This window comes from Populus nigra, chromosome 5 (assembly GCF_951802175.1).
Source record: "Populus nigra chromosome 5, ddPopNigr1.1, whole genome shotgun sequence".
Classification (NCBI taxonomy): Eukaryota; Viridiplantae; Streptophyta; class Magnoliopsida; order Malpighiales; family Salicaceae; genus Populus; species Populus nigra.
This window is the reverse complement of record NC_084856.1, coordinates 12,932,913-12,957,556: the sequence shown is the minus strand read 5'-3', so window position 1 is coordinate 12,957,556 and position 24,644 is coordinate 12,932,913. Positions and strand designations below refer to the sequence as shown.

At 31.1% G+C, this 24,644-nt stretch overlaps 3 protein-coding genes across 3 annotated transcripts; all 3 read left to right on the top strand.

The window, feature by feature from the left end:
• Positions 1-3,404: 3,404 nt before the first annotated feature.
• Positions 3,405-4,764, top strand: LOC133693389 (mitogen-activated protein kinase kinase kinase 20-like). Its single transcript, XM_062114593.1, has one exon. The coding sequence runs from the start codon at positions 3,433-3,435 to the stop codon at positions 4,492-4,494; it is 1,062 nt and encodes a 353-aa protein (XP_061970577.1). The 5' UTR covers positions 3,405-3,432; the 3' UTR covers positions 4,495-4,764.
• A 4,456-nt stretch (positions 4,765-9,220) lies between these two features.
• On the top strand, positions 9,221-10,527 carry LOC133693391 (mitogen-activated protein kinase kinase kinase 20-like). The gene has a single exon (XM_062114594.1). It carries the CDS (start codon positions 9,276-9,278, stop codon positions 10,317-10,319), a length of 1,044 nt encoding a protein of 347 aa, XP_061970578.1. The 5' UTR covers positions 9,221-9,275; the 3' UTR covers positions 10,320-10,527.
• A 9,715-nt stretch (positions 10,528-20,242) lies between these two features.
• Positions 20,243-23,366, top strand: LOC133693388 (PI-PLC X domain-containing protein At5g67130-like). The gene is made up of 9 exons (XM_062114592.1): positions 20,243-20,397; positions 20,507-20,593; positions 20,707-20,829; positions 20,929-21,066; positions 21,783-21,881; positions 21,990-22,293; positions 22,497-22,720; positions 22,815-22,901; positions 23,035-23,366. The coding sequence occupies exons 1-9, from the start codon at positions 20,392-20,394 to the stop codon at positions 23,206-23,208; spliced, it is 1,242 nt and encodes a 413-aa protein (XP_061970576.1). The 5' UTR covers positions 20,243-20,391; the 3' UTR covers positions 23,209-23,366.
• Positions 23,367-24,644: the final 1,278 nt, after the last annotated feature.

Sequence of the window (24,644 nt, the reverse complement as noted above, 5' to 3'; positions counted from 1 at the left end):
CAAGATTTACGACCTAGGTCATGAAACCACAATAACCTTATATAAAACAAATTGAAAAAAATAATGAAACTCAATTTACAAACAATCTAATATTAAAGGATAAAATTAAAAAAAAATCAATATAAAAAAATGATGCTTGAGTTAATCTGGGTAAACTAGCCGAATCCGCGACATGGATCATAAAAACAAGATAACGTCGTATAAATCAAATAAAAAAAATATGAAGTGCAATTCTTAATAAACTTAATGTTAAATGAAAAAGTAAACAAAAAAAGTTTAATTTAAAAAAAAACTAATAAAAGAGCTCTAGTCAACTCAAGTAAATCTTTCAAATCCACAATATGGGTTATAAAAAAAAATAACTTCATAGAAAAAAATAAAAGAAATTTAAAAGCCCAATTAACAACTAACTAAATGTTGAAGGATGAAACTGTAAAGATAAAAATTCTATTTAAAAAAACAACAAAAAAAAACTCGAGACAACTCAAGCCAACTACTAAACTCATAATTTAGGTCATGAGATTCAGATAACCTCATAAAAAAAAGAATAAAAAAACATGAAAAATCACAATTTCCAATCAACCTAATGGTACTGAAAGATGAAATTAAAAAACAAAATCATTTTTTTAAAAGACAAAAAAAAACAACAACCCAAGTCAACTTGAAAGGACTCTCTAAATTCGTGATTCAAGTTATGAGACCGGGATTATCTCATAAAAGAAAACAAAATTACAAAAATTAATTCTCGACTAATCAAAATTGGAAAGATAAAATTGAAAAAAAAAATTATTTAGAAAAATACAAAAAAATAACCCTAGCAAACCCGGATCAACTTGAAAAACTCATGAAATGAATTATGAGACTAGGATAACAATAATTACAACAATAAAAAGATAAATAAAAAAATTACAAAACTCAATTCCCAACAAACAAAATATTAAATGACGGATATGAAAAAAAAAAGGTTGGTAAAAATAACAATAAAAATAATAAGGATAAAATTTGACATAAAAAAAGGTTTAACAACCTATTTTGGTCTTATGAAAAGTGTCAGGCGTGGAAATCAAGATGAGAAGAGAAAGAGAGATAGAGAGAGGAATAATGATTTGTCGAAGCAAAACAGAAGGCCCCGTTAACTTGCCTCACACATGGAGATAGACCACAATGAGACAAGTCGGATGACACCAAGGAAGGGTGGAATGAGGGCCACCGGACATGACACTAAATTATAGCGGCCTCTTTTATGCGTTGGCACATACTATACATGAGTTACAGTTTTTTTTCTCTTTTTTTTTTATTAAATCAATCATTGAATTAATATTTTTTGAATTTATTCTTCAAGCTTTTAATTATTTTAAATCAATTAAATTGATTTTTTTCCTTAACCAAGCACCAATGGAGCATCATATTTTTCCCCAGCCCCATGAGAATCTAATGTGAAGTGGCAAACAACAAGGTCCAATTTTAAATCAATCAACACATGAAAAGAATTGAAAAAAAAAAACTATAGATTGTAATCTATAATCCTTACGAGTCTTGAACTCTTGTGTTTTTGGCTACAGGGATTTAACTGCCTCTTTTAATTTCTTTTAATAATAATAATAATTGTAGTGTATAACGTGAAAACATGTGATGCCTAAGGTCTGCTGCTGCAGCAGATCGACCATACAATACAAACGTGGTATCTCTCTCTGCTGCATGTTATTACAGATTGATGGCCACTGCGAACACAAGTTGGCATTCTTATTGGTATTTTTATCGATCAGGCAGCTGAAATCGAGGGATCCTGCAACATGCCTGCATTTATGCCAACCTTTTTCTTGACATTAATACCTGCATATGATATATGCAGTCTCTCAGGGATTTTATTTTATTTTATTTTATTTTTATCCCTTTTATTTTCTGGCCAGTCCCAGAGGAGATGGAGTCATACACCTATGCATGTGGTTAATATGAATATTCATACCAATCTAATTGATTTTCGCACCTCTGCAGATGGGGAAAATCTAAAAAAGAGGCATGTCCTGTAATAATTCTTGACACAAGGCATAACAACGTCTTAATATAAAATAGTGATATTATATATAATCTTTAATTGAACGCCAGGAAAACAGGAAATTTGAATATTATTTATTTATTTATATGGTCTTCATACTTCTACCACATGCATGTTACGTATAATCTGTTCATAATTTTGAAAGAATTGCGTATGTGCTGTATCAGTAGAGGGTTTTTTTTCTTCGTAATAAAAAAATAATATTTTCCCATATTTTATGAGCCGTGGCTTTCTTGTAATTAAACAATGCTTGCAAAAGTGATTGCTTCCATGTTTGTTTTAACGTTTCTAAAATATTTTAAAAAAAATTTGAAATTTTTTTATTTTTTTCTTCATTTTAATAAATTTTTTGGTGTTTTTAGATCATTTTGATATGCTGATATTAAATATAATTTTTTAAAAATAAAAAAAAGATTATTTTAATATATTTCTGAGTTAAAAGTATTTTGAAAAGCAACCATAACCACACTTCAAATACATAAATACAAGTGTCATAACATATTACCTATCTAATTAATAATGTATATACATGGATGGATGAATACATAGAGATTGATACAGCTTTACCTCGTTACTATTTGAATACCATATTTAGAGCTCCTTTGCAAACGTGGCTGGCTGCAAGTTCTTAAGAGTTTTGAATTTTTTTTATTTAAATTTTTAAAGATAAAAATAAAAAATATTATTTAGATATATTTTCAAGTAAAAAATATATTAAAATATAATAATTATCATAATATCAGTTACATCTCAAAAAAAAAAAAGTAAATTTGCAACATGGCAAGCCCTTGAATAAACAAGAATATCCATTTTGATTAATTAAGAACAATATGTCTTTATTTATAAGAATTTGAAATGCCAGTCTAGCTGTTTCATGCTTTTGAAGCAGAAAAATCAAATACTTACATTCATATGAAATTGAATTGAAAAGATTAATGGGATATGTTAACCACAGATTTAGAAAAAAAAATTATTAATCCATATTATTCAAAGAATATTTATTGAATTTTTTTTATTAAATCTGAAACGAGATTATACTAGAAAATAGATAGGTTAAAAATCCAATAGAGAATTAATTCGGGTATGTGATTGGGATATGAACATAGTTGGTGTGCTAGCATATCCTTTGTCCAAGATTTTGTTATCTGTAGCGCTCTTTTATTTTATTTTATTTTATTTTATTTTTTCAGAATCCTAATTGTAATATTATTATATTGGATTTGGATCCGGTTTTGAGAAGGAAAATAAAATTGGGCCCAAAAATTATGACCACGCTGTCCGTTTCCACATGGGAAAAGATCCCTATATAAACCACCGTTTCCTCTTTTCTTCTCACTCTACACGGCTATTCCAGTTTCTAAAAACGCTAAATAAACATGGAGTGGGTAAGAGGAGGATGCCTTGGCTATGGCAGTTCATCTACAGTCCATCTTGCAACATCTAAGAATTCATCCTCTACGTATCCTGAAGTGATGGCAGTGAAGTCCTGCAACCAATCGGACACCACCTTGCTCGAGAACGAGAGGGAAGTTTTGAATGAAATTGGCTTCTGTCCACAAATCATCCAATGTTTTGGCGACTGTCAAGCTACTGAAGAAAACAATGAATTCTTATATAATCTGCTGTTGGAGTATGCTAAAGGAGGAAGCTTATCTTACAAGCTCAAGAAGTCTGGTGGTTGCTTGCAAGAAGGTGATGTCAAAGACTACACAAGATCGATACTGAAGGGTCTGAGTTATGTTCACGGAAAGGGATTTGTTCACTGTGACTTGAAGCTTGATAATATATTGTTGTTTGAGAATGGTGAAGTGAAGATTGCAGATTTTGGGCTGGCAAAGAAAACAGGGCAGAAACAGGGGAGAGTGGAAATTAGAGGAACTCCTCTTTATATGGCACCCGAGTCAGTCAACAATAATGAATACGAGTCAGGAGCCGATATCTGGGCTCTTGGGTGTGCTATTGTTGAGATGGTGACAGGGAAACCGGCGTGGAATTGTAAGCCAGGAACCAATATGTTTGTGTTGCTGATCAGAATTGGAGAGGGAGATGAATTGCCAATCATACCTGAAGAACTGTCTCAACAAGGCAAAGATTTTTTGTCAAAGATCTTCGTCAAAGATCCTACACAAAGATGGACTGCTGATATGCTTTTGAAACATCCCTTTGTTGCTGACAACTTTCAAGAAAATGTCCCATTGAAAGAAGAAAGCAAAGAGCTGTCAACATCACCGAGATGTCATTTTAATTTCCCAGAGTGGGCTTCCTCTCAATCATCATCTTCGCCAAGATCAGAGCTATGGTCTGATGGGAAAGTGGAATCGACATCCTCTTCATTAAATTCGTCTTGTTGGACTTCACCAGCGGATAGAATCCGGGAACTGGCAGGTGATCAGAGATGCAATTGGTGTGATTCTGGTTGTTGGGTCAATGTTAGATGAGATAGAGCCGGAACAGAGACAAAGATTCAATCAACTGGGGAGATATTTTCTTTATATTTTCGATAAGTTATATCAAACCATTCAGATTCGATTATTATTATTATTATATGTATATAACCTTAAAAGGATTTTGTATTAGAATTCTAGGCAGAGAGATGTATTTAGCAGACTGATTTATAGCTCCTGGAACAGTCATGATTGGTGGCTAATTGGGTATGGATTAGTGTACAATACAAAGCAAAATCTTCTAAAGAAAGTTGATATTTTGCATTTGTTAGTGTTATATATTTGTATTCGAAGTTTTTAATAGTTGGTGGCCCAAGAGAGGGCAGCACATGAGGGATTCATTCATGCGTTGCAGCTTGCTTGGGGGCGGCTTTAAGGTAAATTCCTTAGCTGGGATAATCTCTGTTTCAACTCATCTAGATGAAGGAGAAAGAAAACTTTCTATCACTCAGGTTACTTACGTGAGAAGGGATATTTTCTTACTTACTTGAGAAGGGATATTTTCTTTGAACGATTGCTTAAGAACTTTCTATGTGGCTGCATAAATCTTCTTTTATGACCCAACTTAATGAAAGGTTTTTGGCTCCTTCCTGTTTTGTTCACGTTTGAGATTGTAATAAAAATTATTTTTAAAAGTATATTTTATTTAAAAATATATTTTATTTTATTTTAATATTAATAAATTAAAATAATATAAAAATATAAAAAATAATTAAAACAAATAAACACTGCATAAGCTTTCTATAAAAATAAAAATAAAAATAATTTATGGATACACTAGTTTTGATATGGATGACTAGATATCGAAGTTTTTGTGAGTGACTATCCTAGTCAAAAGATCTTAAAATAATATAAAATTACTATAAGTACACCTTATTCTAATTATTTTTATCAGCAATATATATATATATATATATATATATATATATATATATCTCAAATCGCCTACGGCTTCCCAGGTCTGATCTATTTCTTATATTGATTCCATGAACGATCTTCAGGAAGCCTCGTGGATCAAGGTGATTCCATTGTTTTGTGATGAAATCAAAATTTAGTATGAAACGAGATGGTATTTGTCGTGGGTTTATAAAATAAATATATTTATATTGTTATAATTATAAATCAGTATTATATAAGTAATAGAAACTAAAGGTATGATAGAGCCAATATTCCAGGACGGAAAAAAAATTATGTTGGTGATCAAAAATTTAGAAACTGAACAAAATAATTTGTAGCCATTCATAGTTTTTTGTGAGAAAAGATACAGTACTTTTCTCACATGATTTAGCTATTTTGTTAATAAAAAGCAAAAAAAATTACAAAGCTAAATTCTCTACCAATTTAATATTAAAAAAAATTCGACAGATAATTTTGGAAGGAAAAAAATCCATGAGGAAAAACGTTATAGCAATTGATAATGTTTTGTGAGAAAAATTACAGTGTTTCCCCAATAAAATTGACAAAGATAATTTTAGAAAAAATCATAAAAAAACCATTTAGAAAAATATTGTAGCAATCCACAGTGTTTTGCGAGAAAAACTACAACGTTTTCCTCATATGATTTAGTTATATTGTAATTATAATTTTTAACCAACTTAATATTAAAAAAATAAAATCGACAAAGATAATTTTGGAAAAAATCATGTGGGAAAACACTGCAGCAATTCACAGTGTTTCAAAAAAAAAATACAAAACTAAATTCTCAATCAGCTCAATATTAAATCTAAATTTTGGTTACTTTAATTTTTCTTTTTAATTTCATTAAGTTTTCATGATTTTAAATCTAAATTTGTTTTGTTTTATGTTCTATGATATATTCGCAATATCAAAAAAATCTTATGTTTAATTTTACAAAATATAATGTAATTTTATCAATTAAAAAATGTTAACAATAGAATCAAATTTAACACAAATGAAAAGGTCCTTTTTCTTTTTTAATGTTCATGGGCGTAAAAACTTCAATTTGATGCAAGATTTTTTTATTTTTTTATCCTTATATTTAGAAAGTCTCATATTTAAGTCCTCAACTTCATATGTTTTATATTTTAGTCTATTGAGTTTGGAAGAAGAGAGATTCCCTAGAAATAAAAGAGGAGAAAGAGTGTTTGGTAGACTATATTTTAGCTACTAAAAGGCTGATTTTGGTGTTAATAAATTCACTTTGGAGAGAGGGATTCAATAGATATAGTGTTTCTCTTGAACATATTGTGAAAAATACATCATGGCTCGAAAAAGTTATTTTGGATTTTGGTTTTCTAGGGTGATTATAGGAGATTTTGTTTTTTGTATTTTAAATGGGTTTATTGAGGGTCTTGTAACGTTTTTTTTTGGGTATTTTTCAATTAAAAATATATTGAAAATTGAGTTTTTGAGGTCCTATAACTTAGATCTCAACATTCTAGCCATCAGAGATTGCCAAAAAATCAACCAATAGATGACTCATCGCTTTTCTACATAGGCAACGAGATGTCTATTGTATAAAAAAATTTAGAAGGCAAATAAAATATCATCTACTAATTAAAAATATTAGGTGCATAGACATCTACTATCACGAACATATGTGTTTGTATTCTTTTCTTGGGCTAGACATGCTTGGACTATTTTCTTAGACATCTCATCCCTTTATTTAAAAAATTAAAAAAAAAAATCTTTCTAATTTTTTTTATTAAAATAATATTTTAACGGCTTTCCAATTAAATCATTGTCTTTAAAAAGATTATATTTTTTTTAAGATGATATTATTGAGTGATTTATGAATAATTATGAATTAGTCTAATTTGTGAAATTTTTAAAATGATTTTCTCATTAATATAGAATAAAATATTTATTTTTTATATAGTTTCTTCAAATTTATTATTCTTAGAACTTTTCATATACATGCATAAAAAGGAATGACAGATGATTTTTTTTAATTTTTTTTTAATTAAAACTTGCTTTAACTATTATAATAATTTTTTATTTAAAAAATACTTCTTATAAAAAAAATATGTTTTCATCAAGTTAAAAAAGAAATGCATAAATAAGAAAGTTATTGCTGCTTTTTCAAATATATCTTTATTATTATTGCTGCCTTTTCATTTAATGTAAAAACATTGTTTAGTTGTTAAAAGAAAGAAATTACATGAATCAAAAAAACATAATTTTGAAAAAACAATTCTCCTTTATAATCTTATTTTTGTATATTTCTTATAAATATCTATCTTTATTACTATAAAATAAAATAAAAAATAGATTTAAAAAATTCCCAACAGCGGCGTTCGAGGCATATAACTAGTAATTTCTATGCAGCAGTACATGTGGTTGCATATGAACACATTCAATTGTCAACTTCCTTCCACTCTCCGCTTCTCTCTCTATATGACTTCAAAAGGACTAAACAACTAAACAAGGTTCCCAAAGTGTTTGACTTTTCCATAAAATCAACGCATGGCATAAATATATTACTTAAATGTAATTATTTTAATTAATTATAATAGAAAAAGCTATGGATATATTTTATAAAACACAAACAACCACGGTACATGATTTAAAATGGGATTGATGTATTTTTTAGAAATTTTAAATTTTTTTTGAAAATTTTTTTATATTATTTTGATATACTGATATTAAAAATAATTTTTTAAAAATAAAAATATATAATTTTAATACATTTCTAAATAAAATCTTTAAACTATTACGAAAGTCTTTGGCTACTTTCATCTTCTTAATTACAAAGCATCATAGCTAGAGACTATTCTCCTGTTCCATGACGTGAATCATTGCTAGCTTTTAGATTATTAATGATGTTTTGTTTGTTTTAATGTTTTAAAAATATTTTTAAAAAAATTAAAATTTTTTATTTTTTTACTTTAAATTACTATTTTTAAGTGTTTTTACATCATTTTAATAGGCTGATGTCAAAAATAATTTTTTAAAAAATAAAAAAATTATTTTAATATATTTATAAGTAAAAAATATTTTAAAAAGCAATCGTAATCACACTTTCAAACACGCTTTTAATTTTTGTAAGTGATTATCCCTGCCACGAGATCTTAAAATAAAACGGGTGCACGTAGAATTTATTCTAATTATTTAATTATATTAGAAGATAAAATATAATAATCAAATCGCCCAAGCCTGATCTATTTCTTTAATTGAGTCCACGGTCCATATCTTCAAAATGCATGACTTTTCCATAAAATCAACACGTGACATAAATATGTTACTTGAATGCAATTATTCTAGATTATTAATTATAGTAGAAAATGCTATCGATAGATTTTATCAAACGCATTTAACAATCATTAAAAGTAGATTCTGCATGCTTGATTTTTTACTTCAAATCTACTCATAAACTAGTATATATAACTAAAATAAAGTTTTTGAAATCTGAAATATTTATTCTCAATTTTAACTGGTGAACTATTTCTATTTTTTTCAAGATTAATTTCTATTTTATTATTAATAAAAAATAAATCAATCATGCAAGGTTAACTCTTCAATGATTGACGCTAGAATTTCCTCTCTCTCTCTCTCTGTTTTTTTTTTTTTTGAAAAATTGAATACAGCGGATCTAATATTAAAAAAACCGAGTAAATATAAAACACGTGTTTGATGTTTTATGGGTCCCCGACAAACAGTGAATAGTAGACACGGCTGATCTCTAACTACGCGGTCCGTATTCATATCGGAAGACCTCCCCTATATAAACCCTCGCTTTCCGATTTTTCCTTCCACAAAAAGAAAAGAAAAACTCCAAAAACACACGCTTGTGAATTGTGACCCTTCCTTCTGTCATGGAGTGGGTAAGAGGGCAGTGTATTGGATCCGGCAGTTCTTCTAGGGTTCATCTTGCAACCCTCAAACAACATCCTTCGGTGCTGGCAGTGAAGTCTTGCGCAGAATCTGACTCTAGTCTACTCGAGAACGAGAGGGAAGTTGTCAAGGAGCTTGGTTATTGTCCACAAATCATCCAATATTTCGGCGACAGCCATTCTGTTGAAGAAAAGAACGAGCGTCTATACAATCTGTTGTTGGAGTACGCTAAAGGAGGCAGTTTATCACAAAAACTCAACAAATTTGGCTGCTTTCAAGAGCGAGATGTCAAAGATTATGCAAGATCGATTCTTAAGGGTCTGCGTCATATCCACGCCAAGGGTTTTGTTCACTGTGACTTGAAACTTGATAACATATTGTTGTTTGAGAATGAAGAAGTAAAAATTGCAGATTTTGGGTTGGCAAGGAAAGCAGGAAAGGCACAGGGGAGAGCGGAAATTAGAGGGACTCCTCTATACATGGCCCCTGAGTCAGTGAATGACAATGTGTACGAATCAGGGGTTGATATTTGGGCTCTTGGGTGTGCTGTTATTGAGATGTTGACAGGGAAACCAGCGTGGAGTTGCAAACCAGGGACCAATATGTTTGCATTGTTGATCAGAATTGGGAAAGGTGATGAATTGCCAACAATACCTGAAGAATTGTCCCAACAAGGCAAAGATTTTCTGTCTAAGTGTTTTGTCAAAGATCCTAAACGAAGATGGACAGCTGACATGCTTCTGGAACATCCTTTTGTTGCTGATCAAGGGAAGGGCACTGTTCCATTGAGAGAAGAAATTGAAGTGACATCAACTTCACCAAGATGCCATTTTGATTTCCCAGATTGGGTTTCAATTCAATCACCATCACCTAGATCAGAGTTTTTGTCCGATGATGGAGTGGGATTAGTCTTTCCTTCATTAAATTCTTCTTCTTGGATCTCAGCAGCAGATAGAATCCGGCAACTGGCGAGTGATCAATGTTGCAAGTGGTCGGATTCTGGATTTTGGGTCGCTGTTAGGTGAGCCAGAGTCAAAGCAGAGAAGGAGATGCAATCAATTGGGAAGATAACTTTTCATTAACATCGACCTGTTGATATTATTCATTTCATGTTTTTTTAACTGTCATGATTGGAGGCTCAACGGGTTGAGCTCACTGTACAGATTTTTCTAATTTTTCTGCCTTGAAATACAATTTAATTGCTTCACCAAGAAAGTTGGTCTTTTTTTTCTCCTTACAGCTGTTATTATTGAATATGGTTGTCATCAAAAAAAAATTTTATTATTATTTTACCAGTTGATGGCATGAATCTCTGCCCTGCACATGATAGCTATGACGTATTTTACATGATAGCTATGTAATCTTTTTCTGGGTTTACTAGAGGCATAAAGAAATCTTTTAGGTTTGATTCTTCCTTTTCTATGTTAGGAGAGAATTTAGTACGATCGATTGACTGGATTCAAAAGTATTTTCCTTTTCTTTTTTCTCAATCCGATGTGAAATTGCCAATTTAGTTAAATTAGGAACTTTCCTATTGCCAGTGAGAAAAAAGAATTTATTTTATTTCTTTCCGTCTCCTAATGGGAAAAGGCCCACCTTGTTAGACCTGATGAAGAATCAGGGAAGCATCCTGGAAATTGTTCTCTAAGATACCTTGATGGGCACCGTCGTCGTGACCTAATGGCATTCGTCAGGAACAGCAGCGGTAATTTCTCTGCCATTCCAAAGACTGAGGCAACGCAGAAAGAGACCAAATATTCTATGTAAAAACAGGCCACCAAAGTCACCGCAGATTGTTCATGACCGGCGGCGTTTGCTGAAGACTTCTGTCACAACCACCTCTGTCGTTTCCATAATCTTAACCCCATTTAAAAGAAGAAAAAAATAATATAAATGATTAAGAAGATTTGATGGGATCGTACAACTGCATGATAGATCAGATGGAAACTTGAAAGCAATGCATCAATCAGTGGCTTGATATAAACAGCAATTTATTTATTTATTATTAAAATTTATTCGGTCCCGAATATATTCCACATTTTACACGAGGGAACATGCCCATCGATGTAAACAGCATTGATTTGAGAAGGACGCAAGGCCATTTTGAGCACGCGGTAATTGAAATACTATAGTGCACACGTGGGCCTTTACATCAGGCAAGATGTTTGGTCACAACAACTGATATTGACTTTCCTTTGCGTTGAAATTATTTTATTATTTTTTTAGGTCGAAAAGGACAGAGAACTCTCATAGGCTCGACGCGTTTCCAGGTTTTTAAGAATTGATTTCTTGCTCTTTTAGGCCTCAGCTGGAGAGAGCCCGAAATCTATACACAAGTTCGAAGCAAAGTTTAGGGCCTCACCTGCCTAGAGGAACCTCGTGTTTAAGAAATCTTAAGTTTTTTAGTGTTATTCCTTTTTTCAAAATAGACGGCAATTTCATTTTCAAATAAAAATTATATAAATATAAATGGTTTGTTTTATATAAAATATTCAATTAAAAACACTCCCTTTGACGTAACAGATAAAATAAATTTTAATTTCTTTGACAAAGAAATTAAAATTAAAATTAAAATTAAAATTAAAATCAAAATCCTTTTGATTTATTATTTGAACATGAGGGAATGATTTTCTTCGTATGGATGTTTCGTCTTATTTTGCGTGTATAAGTTCATTTTGATATTTCCAAGAAAATCTTGGGGATTTTTATTTTCTGTGGATTATTTTTGCACTGCCAGAACTATTTTCAAACGTGTTGATCATTCCCTAGATATATATTTTGAACAAAACTCGAGGGCCGATCCGAATGTGTGAAGCCTGAGTAGTGCCCGTCGCCCGAGGTTTCGAAAAATTCAGGTCGATCGGGCGGCGTTGCCTAAGCACAAAAAACCTGCAGTCCGGATTCAGCCCTGCTTGCTGCTTATACAAATCTGACTGCCCACAAACAAATCTAGAGGTGAATTAGATTTTATCTCAGATTGGCTTAAAGCTACAACCACAAGCAACTTTACCAAGCTATTTGGTGCCCATTTTATTGATTTGTTTCATTAAGGGTATTTTGTTTACCGTAAAATGTTTTAAAAATAAAAAGAATATTTTATACATAAGATGTTTTTTAATGTTTAACTTGAAAAATATTTTTTTATATTCATAAAAATAAGAGATAGTGGTAATGGAAAGATAATGATAATGATAATAATGATAACAGTAGTAGAAAAGTGGTTGAATCTATTCATAAGATATTTTATGAATTGAAAATAATTTTCAATAAAAAAAATTAAATTTAAAGGATGACCGTAAAATATTTTTGCAAGAAATAAACATAGAAAAATATTTTCTAGAAATAATAAACATGAAGAAATTTATAAAATATTTTCGTGTAAAATATTTTATAAAAGACAATCAGACATAAAATCTAATTTAATTTTCTGGATGTTTGTGAAGAACATGTAGGATCTTTATGTGGGATTCTGTTGTGGGATATGAATATAATGGAGTCCTATGGACAATGAATTTATTTAAGCATCAATCTAGTCTCGTGGTTAGAAAAATAAATTAATAGCAAATTCCACCGACGAATCCTGCATGCATTTTCGTTTATTTTCTGATTCTAATGGGTCCAAAATCTTCTCTGACAATCAACTACAGGTACTTTGCCAGTTGCCTGTTTTTTTTTAGCAGATTTACTCATTTTGTCTGATTGCCATATGAATATTTATTGATAGCTGCATTTATTCTTTCTTGATTGATAGAACTTTAGTTGTCTGCAAAACCTAGTTTGCCGGTTCAAATATTATTGTTAAAAAACTATAATAATTACTGATGAATATTGCAGAAAAAACTCAAGATTTAATGTGTTTGAAAGTATACCTCCATTCCCATGAATGAGGAGGTTTACTCACCTCTGACTGCAACTCCATCTATGACTACAGCACATAGTAATCTAAAAATATCTCCTAGTAATTTATGTCCCTTCATCATTCTCATAACACATTTACTCAGCTTCAATACTCCATTTTTAAACTTGAAATTGAATCCATTATGGTCTAAAGTGAGTAATGAAATTAAATTCTTTTTTAAATATGGTATATATCTAACATCACACAAAGTTCTAATAACACCATTAAATATTTTAATTTTAATATTTCATATTCTTAAAACTTTGCATGGATCATCATTACCCATTAGAACTGAATTAGAATTGACTAACTTAGGTATTTAACCAATATTTATTTGATTTCATGTTATAAGAATATGCTGAAAACAATGTCCAAGAATTTATGAGATGATTTGAACTAGATGAAATAGAAATCATATCTCTATTGCCGATCTCTAAGTTTTTTTTCACTATATTCACAGACTTTAATGAACCCTCTTTATTTTTTGTATCCTTCTTTTTTTTCTCAGTACATTCTCATTTTGTATGCCTTTTTTTTCCCGCACTTATAACACTATATATATGTCCTTTCTTTTTCTAGATCTGGACCAAGCTTTATTATTTCTCGATTCATTCCATGATTTGTTTCTCCCACACTTTTAATTACTCCTCACTACCAGCCTTTTGCCTTGTGAATTTTCATCATTAGCTTTCTTCCTTAAATTAAAGCTTAATAGGACACTTGTGATCTTTTCCGGTACGAGGGTTTCCTTCCCCACATCGGAGTTGTAACCAAATTTTTGAACGTAAAATAAGCAAGTAGGGAATTCAGTAACATCAACGTCTTATCTTCATCGTCGAACTTTATATCAATTCCCTTCAAATCACTAACGATCTAATTGAACACATTGATATACTTATTCAAATTTGTGCCCTCCGACATCTTAAGAACAAACAATTTCTGTCTAAGATAAAGTTTGTTTAACAATAACATGGACATATGTTGACTTTTTAGTTTTTCTCAAACTTTTACTGACGATTCCTCATCCATGACATGATACATCACGTTATCATCCAGACAAAGCCTGATAGTTGCCACAACCTTCGCTTTCAGTTCCTGCCAATATATGTCATTCATGCCTTTCAGTTGTTTTTCATATAACGCCTTCGTCATGCCCTATTGGACCAACAAATCTTTTATCCTTCTTTGCCATAATCCAACATTTCAAAATCCATCAAACTTGACCATACTGAATTTTACAGAAGAAATCCTTGACATTATAGATAGGCTTTGATACTAATTGTTATAAGAAACCTGTGATAATTATTGATGAATATTTCAATAGGAGAGAAACTAGAAAGAACATAAAATTTAACATGGTTCAACAATGTATAACATTCATTTTTTTTTTCATTGACTGCATTCATTTTCTATGTAATTAGTCTTTGTACAATTGTATGATGATGTTTCAGGGACAAAATCATCTAGTCTAGACAATTTAAATGGAAAATGCAAAGACAAGCATTATGGAACAATCTATATCTTTATTACAAGCTGTTTCTAGCCTAACTTTGAAAATCATATATATATATATATATATATATATATATATATATATATATATATATATAAAATTAGTACCAAAGTAGTAAATAATTAAAGTCGTTGAAAAGATTCATAAAACCAAACTAAGCTATTCATTCACATATTTAAAAAATTTATATAAATAACTCTTAAAAAGTTACAAGAATACCCTTCTTGTCTTCTTAATATTATGATAATTTTTATTTTTCATAGTACTTTTTAAATTGTTTTTCATTTTAAAACATATCAAATTAATAACTTTTATAGTATTTTTCATTTACTTTGCACAAATGCTCCTTCGCCACTTTCGATAAGATAAATTTTGTAACAATGTTTTTAGTAATTTGATATGTACAGATTGTTTTATGTGCATTCACCAATATATCAAGCATTACAAGCTAGCTGAAGATGTTTCAACATACAAATCACCAGTCTATTATAGGCAAGAAAACATCATAAGGATCCCTGCAAGCACACTCATTGCCTTACTGCCTTTGCATTACCCTCGATGTTTTAATCAAGTTCAGTAATTCCAGGGCCTTCCGTATTATGCTCTCTCATTGTATAACTCTCTAGATCAGAATGACTAGAAAAGGAGGTCTCATCATCCTCCTTGCTAAAGGTCTCCTCATAGTTTGATCCCAAATCCTTATCCCAGCATTCAAGTATTTCCAATACGATGTTTCTAGCCTTTTGATCTTGAGAGAAATATGTACAGATTGTTTTATGTGCATTCACCAATATATCGAGCATTACAAGCTAGCTGAAGATGTTTCAACATACAAATCACCAGTCTATTATAGGCAAGAAAACATCATAAGGATCCCTGCAGGCACACTCATTGCCTTACTGCCTTTGCATTACCCTCGATGTTTTAATCAAGTTCAGTAATTCCAGGGCCTTCCGTATTATGCTCTCCCATTGCATAACTCTCTAGATCAGAATGACTAGAAAAGGAGGTCTCATCATCCTCCTTGCTCTCCTCATAGTCTGATCCCAAATCCTTATTCCAGCATTCAAGTATTTCCAATACGATGTTTCTAGCCTTTTGATCTTGAGAGAAATATGGTTAAACCTTGATAAGAACTTACTGAGAAGGCTTGTGAACACTAAAAAAATTCAATGGTTTTGCAAAGTAGATGTGTCACAATCAAGGCTGATTAAGTTGACCACTTTTGAGACTTCATCGAAGAGACTTCGACATCATCATCGTTGAAGATCACTTGAAGTTGGTAAAGAGGGTATACACCTTTTGTTTGGATCTAATCTTGCTCGATTAGGAAGTTTGTAGGTTCATATTTATTTGTTTGAAGGTGTCAACTTGATTAATCTAGAATTTGTCAATGTAGTGATGGCTGATTAGAAACAAGATGTTGTTGTGTTCGTTGAAGAAAATAGAATGTAAGTGTTTGATGGGAGTAGCTGATCTTTGTAAAATGGATGTTTCTCAGTCAAATGGTAGTAGTTACAGCTCCTAAGTTGGTTGAAGACGTCACATTCATTCGTTTAAAGATGTTTACTTGATCCATTACCAGAAAATTGATAAATATAAACGGAAATACCGAGGGAATATTTATGTCGATAAATTTTCGAGGGATTTTACCGACGAAAATATTCCCTCGGTATATACAGAGGGAATTACCGTGGGAAAAAAATTAAAACAAAGCAAAAAAATGATGACGTGTCATTTTTACCAATGGAATTTATTCCGTCGGTAATTTCGTTGGTAAATCCGTCGGTAAAGCAGTTAGTAAACTGTGAACATTGTTCATCATGTCAAGTACAAAGGGAATCACCGATGAAAATTTCCATCGGTATTTTCCAGAGAGCTCCATAATTGTTCACTTTCCAATTACACTATTAATTGTTGTTATTTACGGACAAAATCACCGACAGATTGAAAAGTCGTCATGTTATTTGGCGGTTTTCTGAAAAAAAATCAATTAATTTAAATTTTTCATTTAAATATTACAGATAGAATCACCGACATATTGAAAAATAGTCGGTAATTGTTAGCGGTTTCTGAAAACTTTTTACAAAATTGAAAATTTAAATTAAATATTACCGATGGAATTACTGATGGAATAATTAAAAAATATTAATATTCAATTATCTGTTGGTAAATCTGTGGCTAAACCGCCCAATAAAAAGTCTGGATCCCCTTATTTCACAAGAGACAGACTCATTTCTTATAATTCTTCTTCTACTTCTTCTTCTTCTTCTTCTTCTTCATTATATGTAAAAAACATCAATATCTATTTCTTTATCTTCTTTTCTCTCCTTATCTTCTTATCTTTTCCTCCATGCTCGGGTATGTCTTCTTCTTCTTTCTTCTTTTATCCTTTTAGTTTTTTTTAATTAATATGCTTTACAAAAAAATTTTCTCTCCTTATCTTCACTTGCAACTACATTAAGGTAATATTTTTCTTTTTTCTTCTTTTTTCATGATTTTTTTCACTATATTTGTTTATTTTATTTTATTTTTAATTGTTTTTGTTCTTAATAATTGTATAAATTTTGTTGTGAGATTTTTTTTTCATATGAGACCAATTTTTAGTTGATTTATTTATAGAGATTTTTAAATTTTTAGCAATTGCAACTTCATTTTTTTCATATGAATTTTTTAGTTGAATTTTTTTTTCATTTTATTTATTTGTTGCAAATTTGTTTGAGTTGATTTTCTTATTTTTTTTCCAAGCATTTTGAGTATATAATATACAATGTTGATTTATGTTAATTTAATTATTTTATAATTTTATAAAATGAATTTTTTAAAAAATATTTTTATATAATTACCGACAGAAATTCTGTCGGTAATTCTGTCGGTATATCCCTCGGTAATTCCATTAGTAATAAAAAAATATTACCGAGGTGTTTGTTCCGTCAGTAAATCCGTCGGTGATTCTATTACCAATGGATTTACCGACGGACAAAACATTACCGATGAACGATTCACCGACGGATTATTTTCGTCTATGATTCCGTCGATAATATAATTACTGATGGAATATATATCTTACACCGACGGATATGATATGTCATTCGAGTTGCATGAATAGGAGTTGCATGATATGTCATTCGATCTCTTATTAAATCTAAGTGATGTGTCACCTAGGTTAAACTCTAAACATTAGGGTTTTAATTTGGGATTTGACAAATTTCACTTTAGTCCATGTACTTCCAATTTCTTTTAATTGTATCTATAATTACCTGTCAACTTTTAATTTCATGCAATTCCACCCTTTTCAAACTCAATTGTTACCCTTAAAGTTTAGTGCATTTTCCAATTAGGTCCGTCGGTGATTCTATTACCAATGGATTTACCGACGGACAAAACATTACCGATGAACGATTCACCGACGGATTATTTTCGTCTATGATTCCGTCGATAATATAATTACTGATGGAATATATATCTTACACCGACGGATATGATATGTCATTCGAGTTGCATGAATAGGAGTTGCATGATATGTCATTCGATCTCTTATTAAATCTAAGTGATGTGTCACCTAGGTTAAACTCTAAACATTAGGGTTTTAATTTGGGATTTGACAAATTTCACTTTAGTCCATGTACTTCCAATTTCTTTTAATTGTATCTATAATTACCTGTCAACTTTTAATTTCATGCAATTCCACCCTTTTCAAACTCAATTGTTACCCTTAAAGTTTAGTGCATTTTCCAATTAGGTCCTTAGTTCTTGATTTATGCAAATCGACCCTCAATTGACCATTAAACTTTCAATTATATTCAATTTGGCCCTAGATTTTGCTAATTTAAGTGCTTGAAGTCTTGTGTCTTTTACGATTTGGTTCTTGATTTTGAATTTCTTCAATAAGTCTCTAATTACCTATCAAACTTTGATATTTATGCAATTAGGTCCTTGATTTGATCAAATTAGCTTTTCAAAATTGCAATTTAAGCGCCAGACTTAAATTCTTTCTAATTAAAGCCCCAATTGAATTCAAAAACTAATTTTCCTTGCAATTAAGCTCTCAATAAATTTAATTAAACCCTAAAAAATCATATAAGTTGGTTTTTATATAATCAAGGAATTATTAGATGTAGTTTGATATAATTAGACACCATTAGATATGATTAAATAATATTATATAATTAAGGAATCTATTGAATTGTGTTTTCTCAAATACATGATTGCGATTGATCCCAATGTTATATGTATAATTTGTCTTAACAAAAAACAAAACTAAGAAACTTATGCTATCGAGAGGAGGGCAACCTTTCGAAGTTTGTATTAGTTTAATTGTACTCCTTTTAGTTGCGCAACTTATAGGTTCAGCTATTTGAAGGAGCGCATCCTCTGCATTTAAGTTATTTCTCTAATTATTTTTTGAAATATGCTATTTTACTAAAAAAAAAACAAATATAGCAAATATGCTAGTTAAAAAACAAAAAACAAAACCTTCAACGTAACAGCTTATTGTTTTTTCATGTGGCCTTCATTTGCTCTCTTAAATTTTATTTGGAAGTGTAGTTGTGATTGTTTTTCAAAATGTTTTTCACTCGAAAATGGATTAAAATAATTTTTTTTATTTTTAAAAAATTATTTTTGACATCAGCACATCAAAATAATATAAAAATACTTTTGAAGTAAAAAAAAAATTAAAAAATTTTATTTTTTTAAAATACTTTAAAACACAAAAATAAATAGTACCTTAATCATTAATTAAAGAAAGTATTTCCCTCGTAGAATTGTTCCATCCTAACCTTCTTTCTAGAATAGAGGACTGCCAAAATGATAGGTTCACACTTTCTTTTGTTTTTTTCTTCTTCTTCTTTTGCTTACTGGAAAAGGACAACAAATTAAAGTCATTCTATGAAAATTATATGAGCAGGAACACTTGCATGCTCTTAATTATACCACCATTCAAACAACGGTTTTAAATGTCAACAATCTTGATCATGGTTTTTAATTATATTTTTCTTATGATCTCAATTGTTTGGCATAAGTCCGTCTTAATTTGATGCTTTTGCACTCAAGAAAAGTAAGAACTTAGAAAAATTCAAATATACAAATCAATGAAGCTGCAAAGAATAAGACTATATATATATATATATATATATATATATATATATATATATATATATATATATATATATATATATATTCAAACTCAAAATGAAGATGTGTAGAACTATTCCACGGAAAAAATCAGCATATATATGGTGATAAAAGTATTCGAGAAGAGGTGGCTAGGAACCTAAGAAAATTTATTTCTATTTAATACATGTGGGGCTGCCACCATCATTTCTTTTTTAATGAACCGGGTCCAACATTTGGCATCAATCAAGAATGCATCGCAAGCTGAGTTTTTTTTTATTACTAATTTAGCATAAAATCACTAAAAATAGGTGAAAAACATAAGACAAAAAAATAGAAGAAGAAAAAGAAACCGAAACGAAACATCCAGACACTAGATGACAAAGAAGTTACACCTAACCTAACGACCAGGTCTTGTTTCCCTCTCTTACCACCAAATTCATATCTTCTGTCCATTTTCCAGTCATCGCCCCAAGCCCCAGGTTCTTGAATCTTTATAAATACTCACAGCCCCCCAAATTATCTGTTTCTTTCCCTCTCTTTGCTTCTCTCGATATAGCGACATCCGGAAATGAAGGCAAGCTCAAATCTTCATCAGAACCCCCTCCTCTCTGTATATATTCTTTTATATAACATATTTTGTTGTTTACTTCTCCCTTTCGTTTCTTCTTGTTTTTTTTTTGCAGGGATCAAATGTTTTCTCTAATATTCTCCCCATCCAACTTCTCTTCATTCTCCTTTGTCTCTTCATTGCCGGTTCTTCCTGTCTCAAGGTCTTAATTTCCTTCTTAGTAACCCAAGTTACTATCATTAGTTATCTATCATTGACCAGAAAGAGAAACACGTGTTTATTTCATGTTCTTGATTTCTATGATCAATTAAACAGATAGGGGAGACATGTTCATCTAACAGCACCTGTGATGCCGGATTAAGCTGTCAAAGTTGTTCTGCTAATGGAAATACCCGACAGAGATGCACCAAGATCCAGCCATTGAGTCCAACATCGAAAGTTGGTCCCTTTTTTTATTATTATTCCTTTGGTGTTTAACTGCTACTCTAATTTTGTGATTTTTAATGTTTTGATCAGATAAGATTTTCATTTGGTTAGGTCAAAGGTCTGGCATTCAATAAGTATTCATGGTTAACGACACACAACTCTTTTGCTCTAACGAATGCTCAATCATATACGGGTTCTGCTTTGATCTCAACTAGAAATCAAGAAGACACGGTTACGAGTCAACTTAAGGTAAGATTCTCCGTCTCTGCATTTGGTTCTTGACATTTTCAATTCTTGGAGATGAAAAAATGGAAAAACCCTTCTCTTTTTGACTTTTTAGGATAGTTTACTTTTTCTTCTTTATGTTGGACCGCTACATTCTGCTTTTTTTTTTTTTATTAATGTGGATGTCCGGGCCAGCTTACGCGTACCTTGACTAATCTCACAGGTCCTGAAGTTAACGACCATGTAAGCTTCCAGTGGCCATCATATAAGTAATTATAGGGCTCGAACCTGAAACTACAGAGAAAACAAACCCCTTAATTCCAAGCTCTTACTACTGGCCACCTCCTAAACTTTTCTTACTTTTGTATGGTGTCCAATATTGATATGTGTCACATTTAGGTGCCAAGATCCTAGAGGGAATGTGTTAATTTTGTAGGGAAACTGGTTTGGTATTCAACTATCAAAATAAAAGGCAAAGGGGATCGGTATGCACTATTGATGATGCTGCATGATTGCATTGCCTGGTTGGCCTGGCTATGATTTTTGTCCTTTGCTTGAAAATTAAGCTTGGCTTTGTTGTTTAGAGTCTTCGATTAAACTAAGACCATTCCAGCTAACTAAACTATTAATTTAATGCTTAACTAAGCTAAATGTGAAATGATCTTAGCCACATTTTCCTTCCCTTTTTTAAGCTTTTACAATTGGCATTTTTTTTTTCTAAGAACTGAACTTTCTTGTAGAATGGGGTTCGAGGACTTATGCTAGATATGTATGATTTCATGAATGACATCTGGTTATGTCACTCCTTCAACGGCAACTGTTACAACTACACAGCTTTCGTATGTTGATCCTTCAATGTTGCTTAACTTTTACTGGCAACTATTTCGTGCTTGAAAGAGTGATTTTCTCTTTTATATTGACTGTGAACCAACCATGATTATCTCCAGCAACCTGCGATTGATGTGTTGAAAGAGATTGAAACCTTTTTGGCTGCAAATCCATCAGAGATTGTCACTATTTTTATTGAGGATTATGTGACATCCCCACAAGGCTTGACCAAGGTTTTTAATGCATCTGGCCTAGGCATATATTGGTTTCCTGTATCAAAGATGCCTAAAAATGGTGAAGATTGGCCAACTGTTGATGAAATGGTCCAGCAGAATCAGCGTTTAGTGGTCTTCACTTCCAAATCAAGTAAAGAGGCTACTGAGGGAATTGCCTACAATTGGAAATATGTAGTAGAAAATCAATGTAAGTTCCATCTTCATGCCCCGTCAAAAAGTATCATCATTAACTAATCAATATTGAGAAATACAGGGGAAAAAAGCTTATTTTATGATTTCTCTGTGCCTGTGAAGGTCTAACGTTTCAGTTTTAGGAGCTTGACAAAACATGGCTAATGTGGATATGTATGAGATCATTTAAATCATTTGACGGTGACTTGAATAATGCAGATGGAGATGATGGGATGAAAGCAGGTTCATGTCCAAATCGAGCCGAATCATCTCCTATGAACACAACAACGATATCCTTGGTTCTTCAGAATTACTTTCCAACTAATCCAAATGCAAGTGGAGTTTGCTTGGACAATTCAGCTCCACTAATTAGCATGACCAACACTTGCTATGAAGCAGCTGGCAAACGTTGGCCAAACTTCATTACTGTTGATTTTTATCAGGTTCTTTGTTGATTTGCGTTGCAACAAACTTTAATCACAGGAAATGGAATTGCAAAGTAGTTTACCAACTGATGTTTTTGATTTGTTGTTCCAGAGGAGTGATGGTGGTGGAGCCCCAGAAGCTGTGGATGAAGCAAATGGACACCTCACTTGTGGATGTGACAATATTGCCTATTGCAGAGTATGTTACCACCACTATTTGCTTCAATTATTATTAATTAGGGTTAGCTTGTCAGTCATATCTCATACCATTTTCCCATCTACCTACCATGATTAACTTCTAATGCCTCCACTAATGTGTCATTCATGGGCAGGCGAACGCTACATTTGGTACATGTGATGTTCCACCAACTGCTCCCCCTCCACCTGCTGCCGCTGCTTCTGGGGGAGACTCACAAGTTCCCTCCAACATTGCTTCTTTGGATAGCAAACCGGTCCACCTATGGTGGTTGTTGGGGGCAATTTCGATGATGACTCTCCTACTGTGATTGTAATTATGCTGATTTGCTCATTTAGAAATATTTTTTGTCCTAACTTGTCCTCGTATCATAATAATATCCATTATACACGCCGTATTATTTGATGATTATTGGCATTGATTTGTCGGTGCATGGCAAACCATTAATTAGCAAATTATGTTGAAGCAGATGACTCTCTCTATCTCTTTCAAGTCTGTATATTTGGAATTACAGCTAATCTGATGTGCGGAGTAGCATTAATGAGTTTATCCCTAAACAAAATTATATTTCCGTGATAACCTGCGTTCTGATCTATGGCCTCCATGATTGAGTTCCATGTGATCAGACTCAGCATGGATGTGATTGCAGACTGCAAACCCAAGGAAAGTCAACAAAGCCAGCAGCGGCACAATGCCTTTGCCTACTATATAAAAATGGGACAATAAAAAGGTGTAATCAAAGTCAAATCTACGGTTATATACCAATCCCAGTTCAGGATAGTGATTTCACTAATCTGTTAGTTATGATTTCGTTAACATTTTATGTGAATGAAGAAAATAATACTTATTTAATTTCTTTTTTTAAGTTTATCGATCTTTTTTAATTTTTATAATTGTGTTAACTTCAGCTAAAAAAACACATAATTTTATAAATACTTTATAGAATTCAACCTAAAACATTCTCATAGAAATAACCACATATTTTATTTATGGATGCGACCTTTTATTAAGAGTATTATATTATACTTCATTTTCTATACTTTATTAAGAGAATAACTTACCCTTATCATGCTATAGCTAGCACTTGTTTTCATTACAAGAATAGGTAGGAAATTATAATTTTCTAGAGTTATTAAAAGTGTCATATATATGATTTAACATTTTTTCTTTAAACTTAAATCTTAGGATTTCTAGTCAACTAGATAGAATTACTATCATAACACTCTTTCATCTTTAAATATTTTAAGCCCATTTCCCTTAATGAACTATACAAGAGCTTTCTTGTTAAACCTTTTGTAAGTGGATCCATAATATTTTTCTTCAATATTATATATTCAATAAAAATAATTCAATAACTAGTGTTTAATTGTATTATATATATATATATATATATATATATATATATATATATTTATATATTTACCATTATACATGCAATTTTGTGCTTTTCTAATTGTTGACTAACTATTACAAGGGACATAAATTTGACATAAATAAAAGCAACATAAAAAAGACAGTAAAAACAAACAACATAAAGTTTTACCGAATAAGGTCAGCATACAACTGTAATTCAAAATTTTATTACTATATATTTTTTCTAATCAAGAATCAACACGATAACCCTTCCAAGCTACTTATATACTAGGAAAAATATCCTAAACAAAGCTGAGAAAGATAATAAAAGAGTTTTAAATCAAATAGAAAAAATAATCCAAAATCAATAATGAAAATATGGCAAATCCTAAA

What these genes read in the sequence shown, in the direction of transcription:
- LOC133693389 (XM_062114593.1), top strand. Translation starts at nt 3,433, where the DNA reads ATGGAGTGGGTAAGAGGAGGATGCCTTGGCTATGGCAGTTCATCTACA.
- LOC133693391 (XM_062114594.1), top strand. Translation starts at nt 9,276, where the DNA reads ATGGAGTGGGTAAGAGGGCAGTGTATTGGATCCGGCAGTTCTTCTAGG.
- LOC133693388 (XM_062114592.1), top strand. An exon ending in CCGGTTCTTCCTGTCTCAAG is followed by an intron (nt 20,594 to 20,706) that starts GTCTTAATTTCC and finishes TCAATTAAACAG; the next exon opens with ATAGGGGAGACATGTTCATC. An exon ending in ACAATATTGCCTATTGCAGA is followed by an intron (nt 22,902 to 23,034) that starts GTATGTTACCAC and finishes ATTCATGGGCAG; the next exon opens with GCGAACGCTACATTTGGTAC.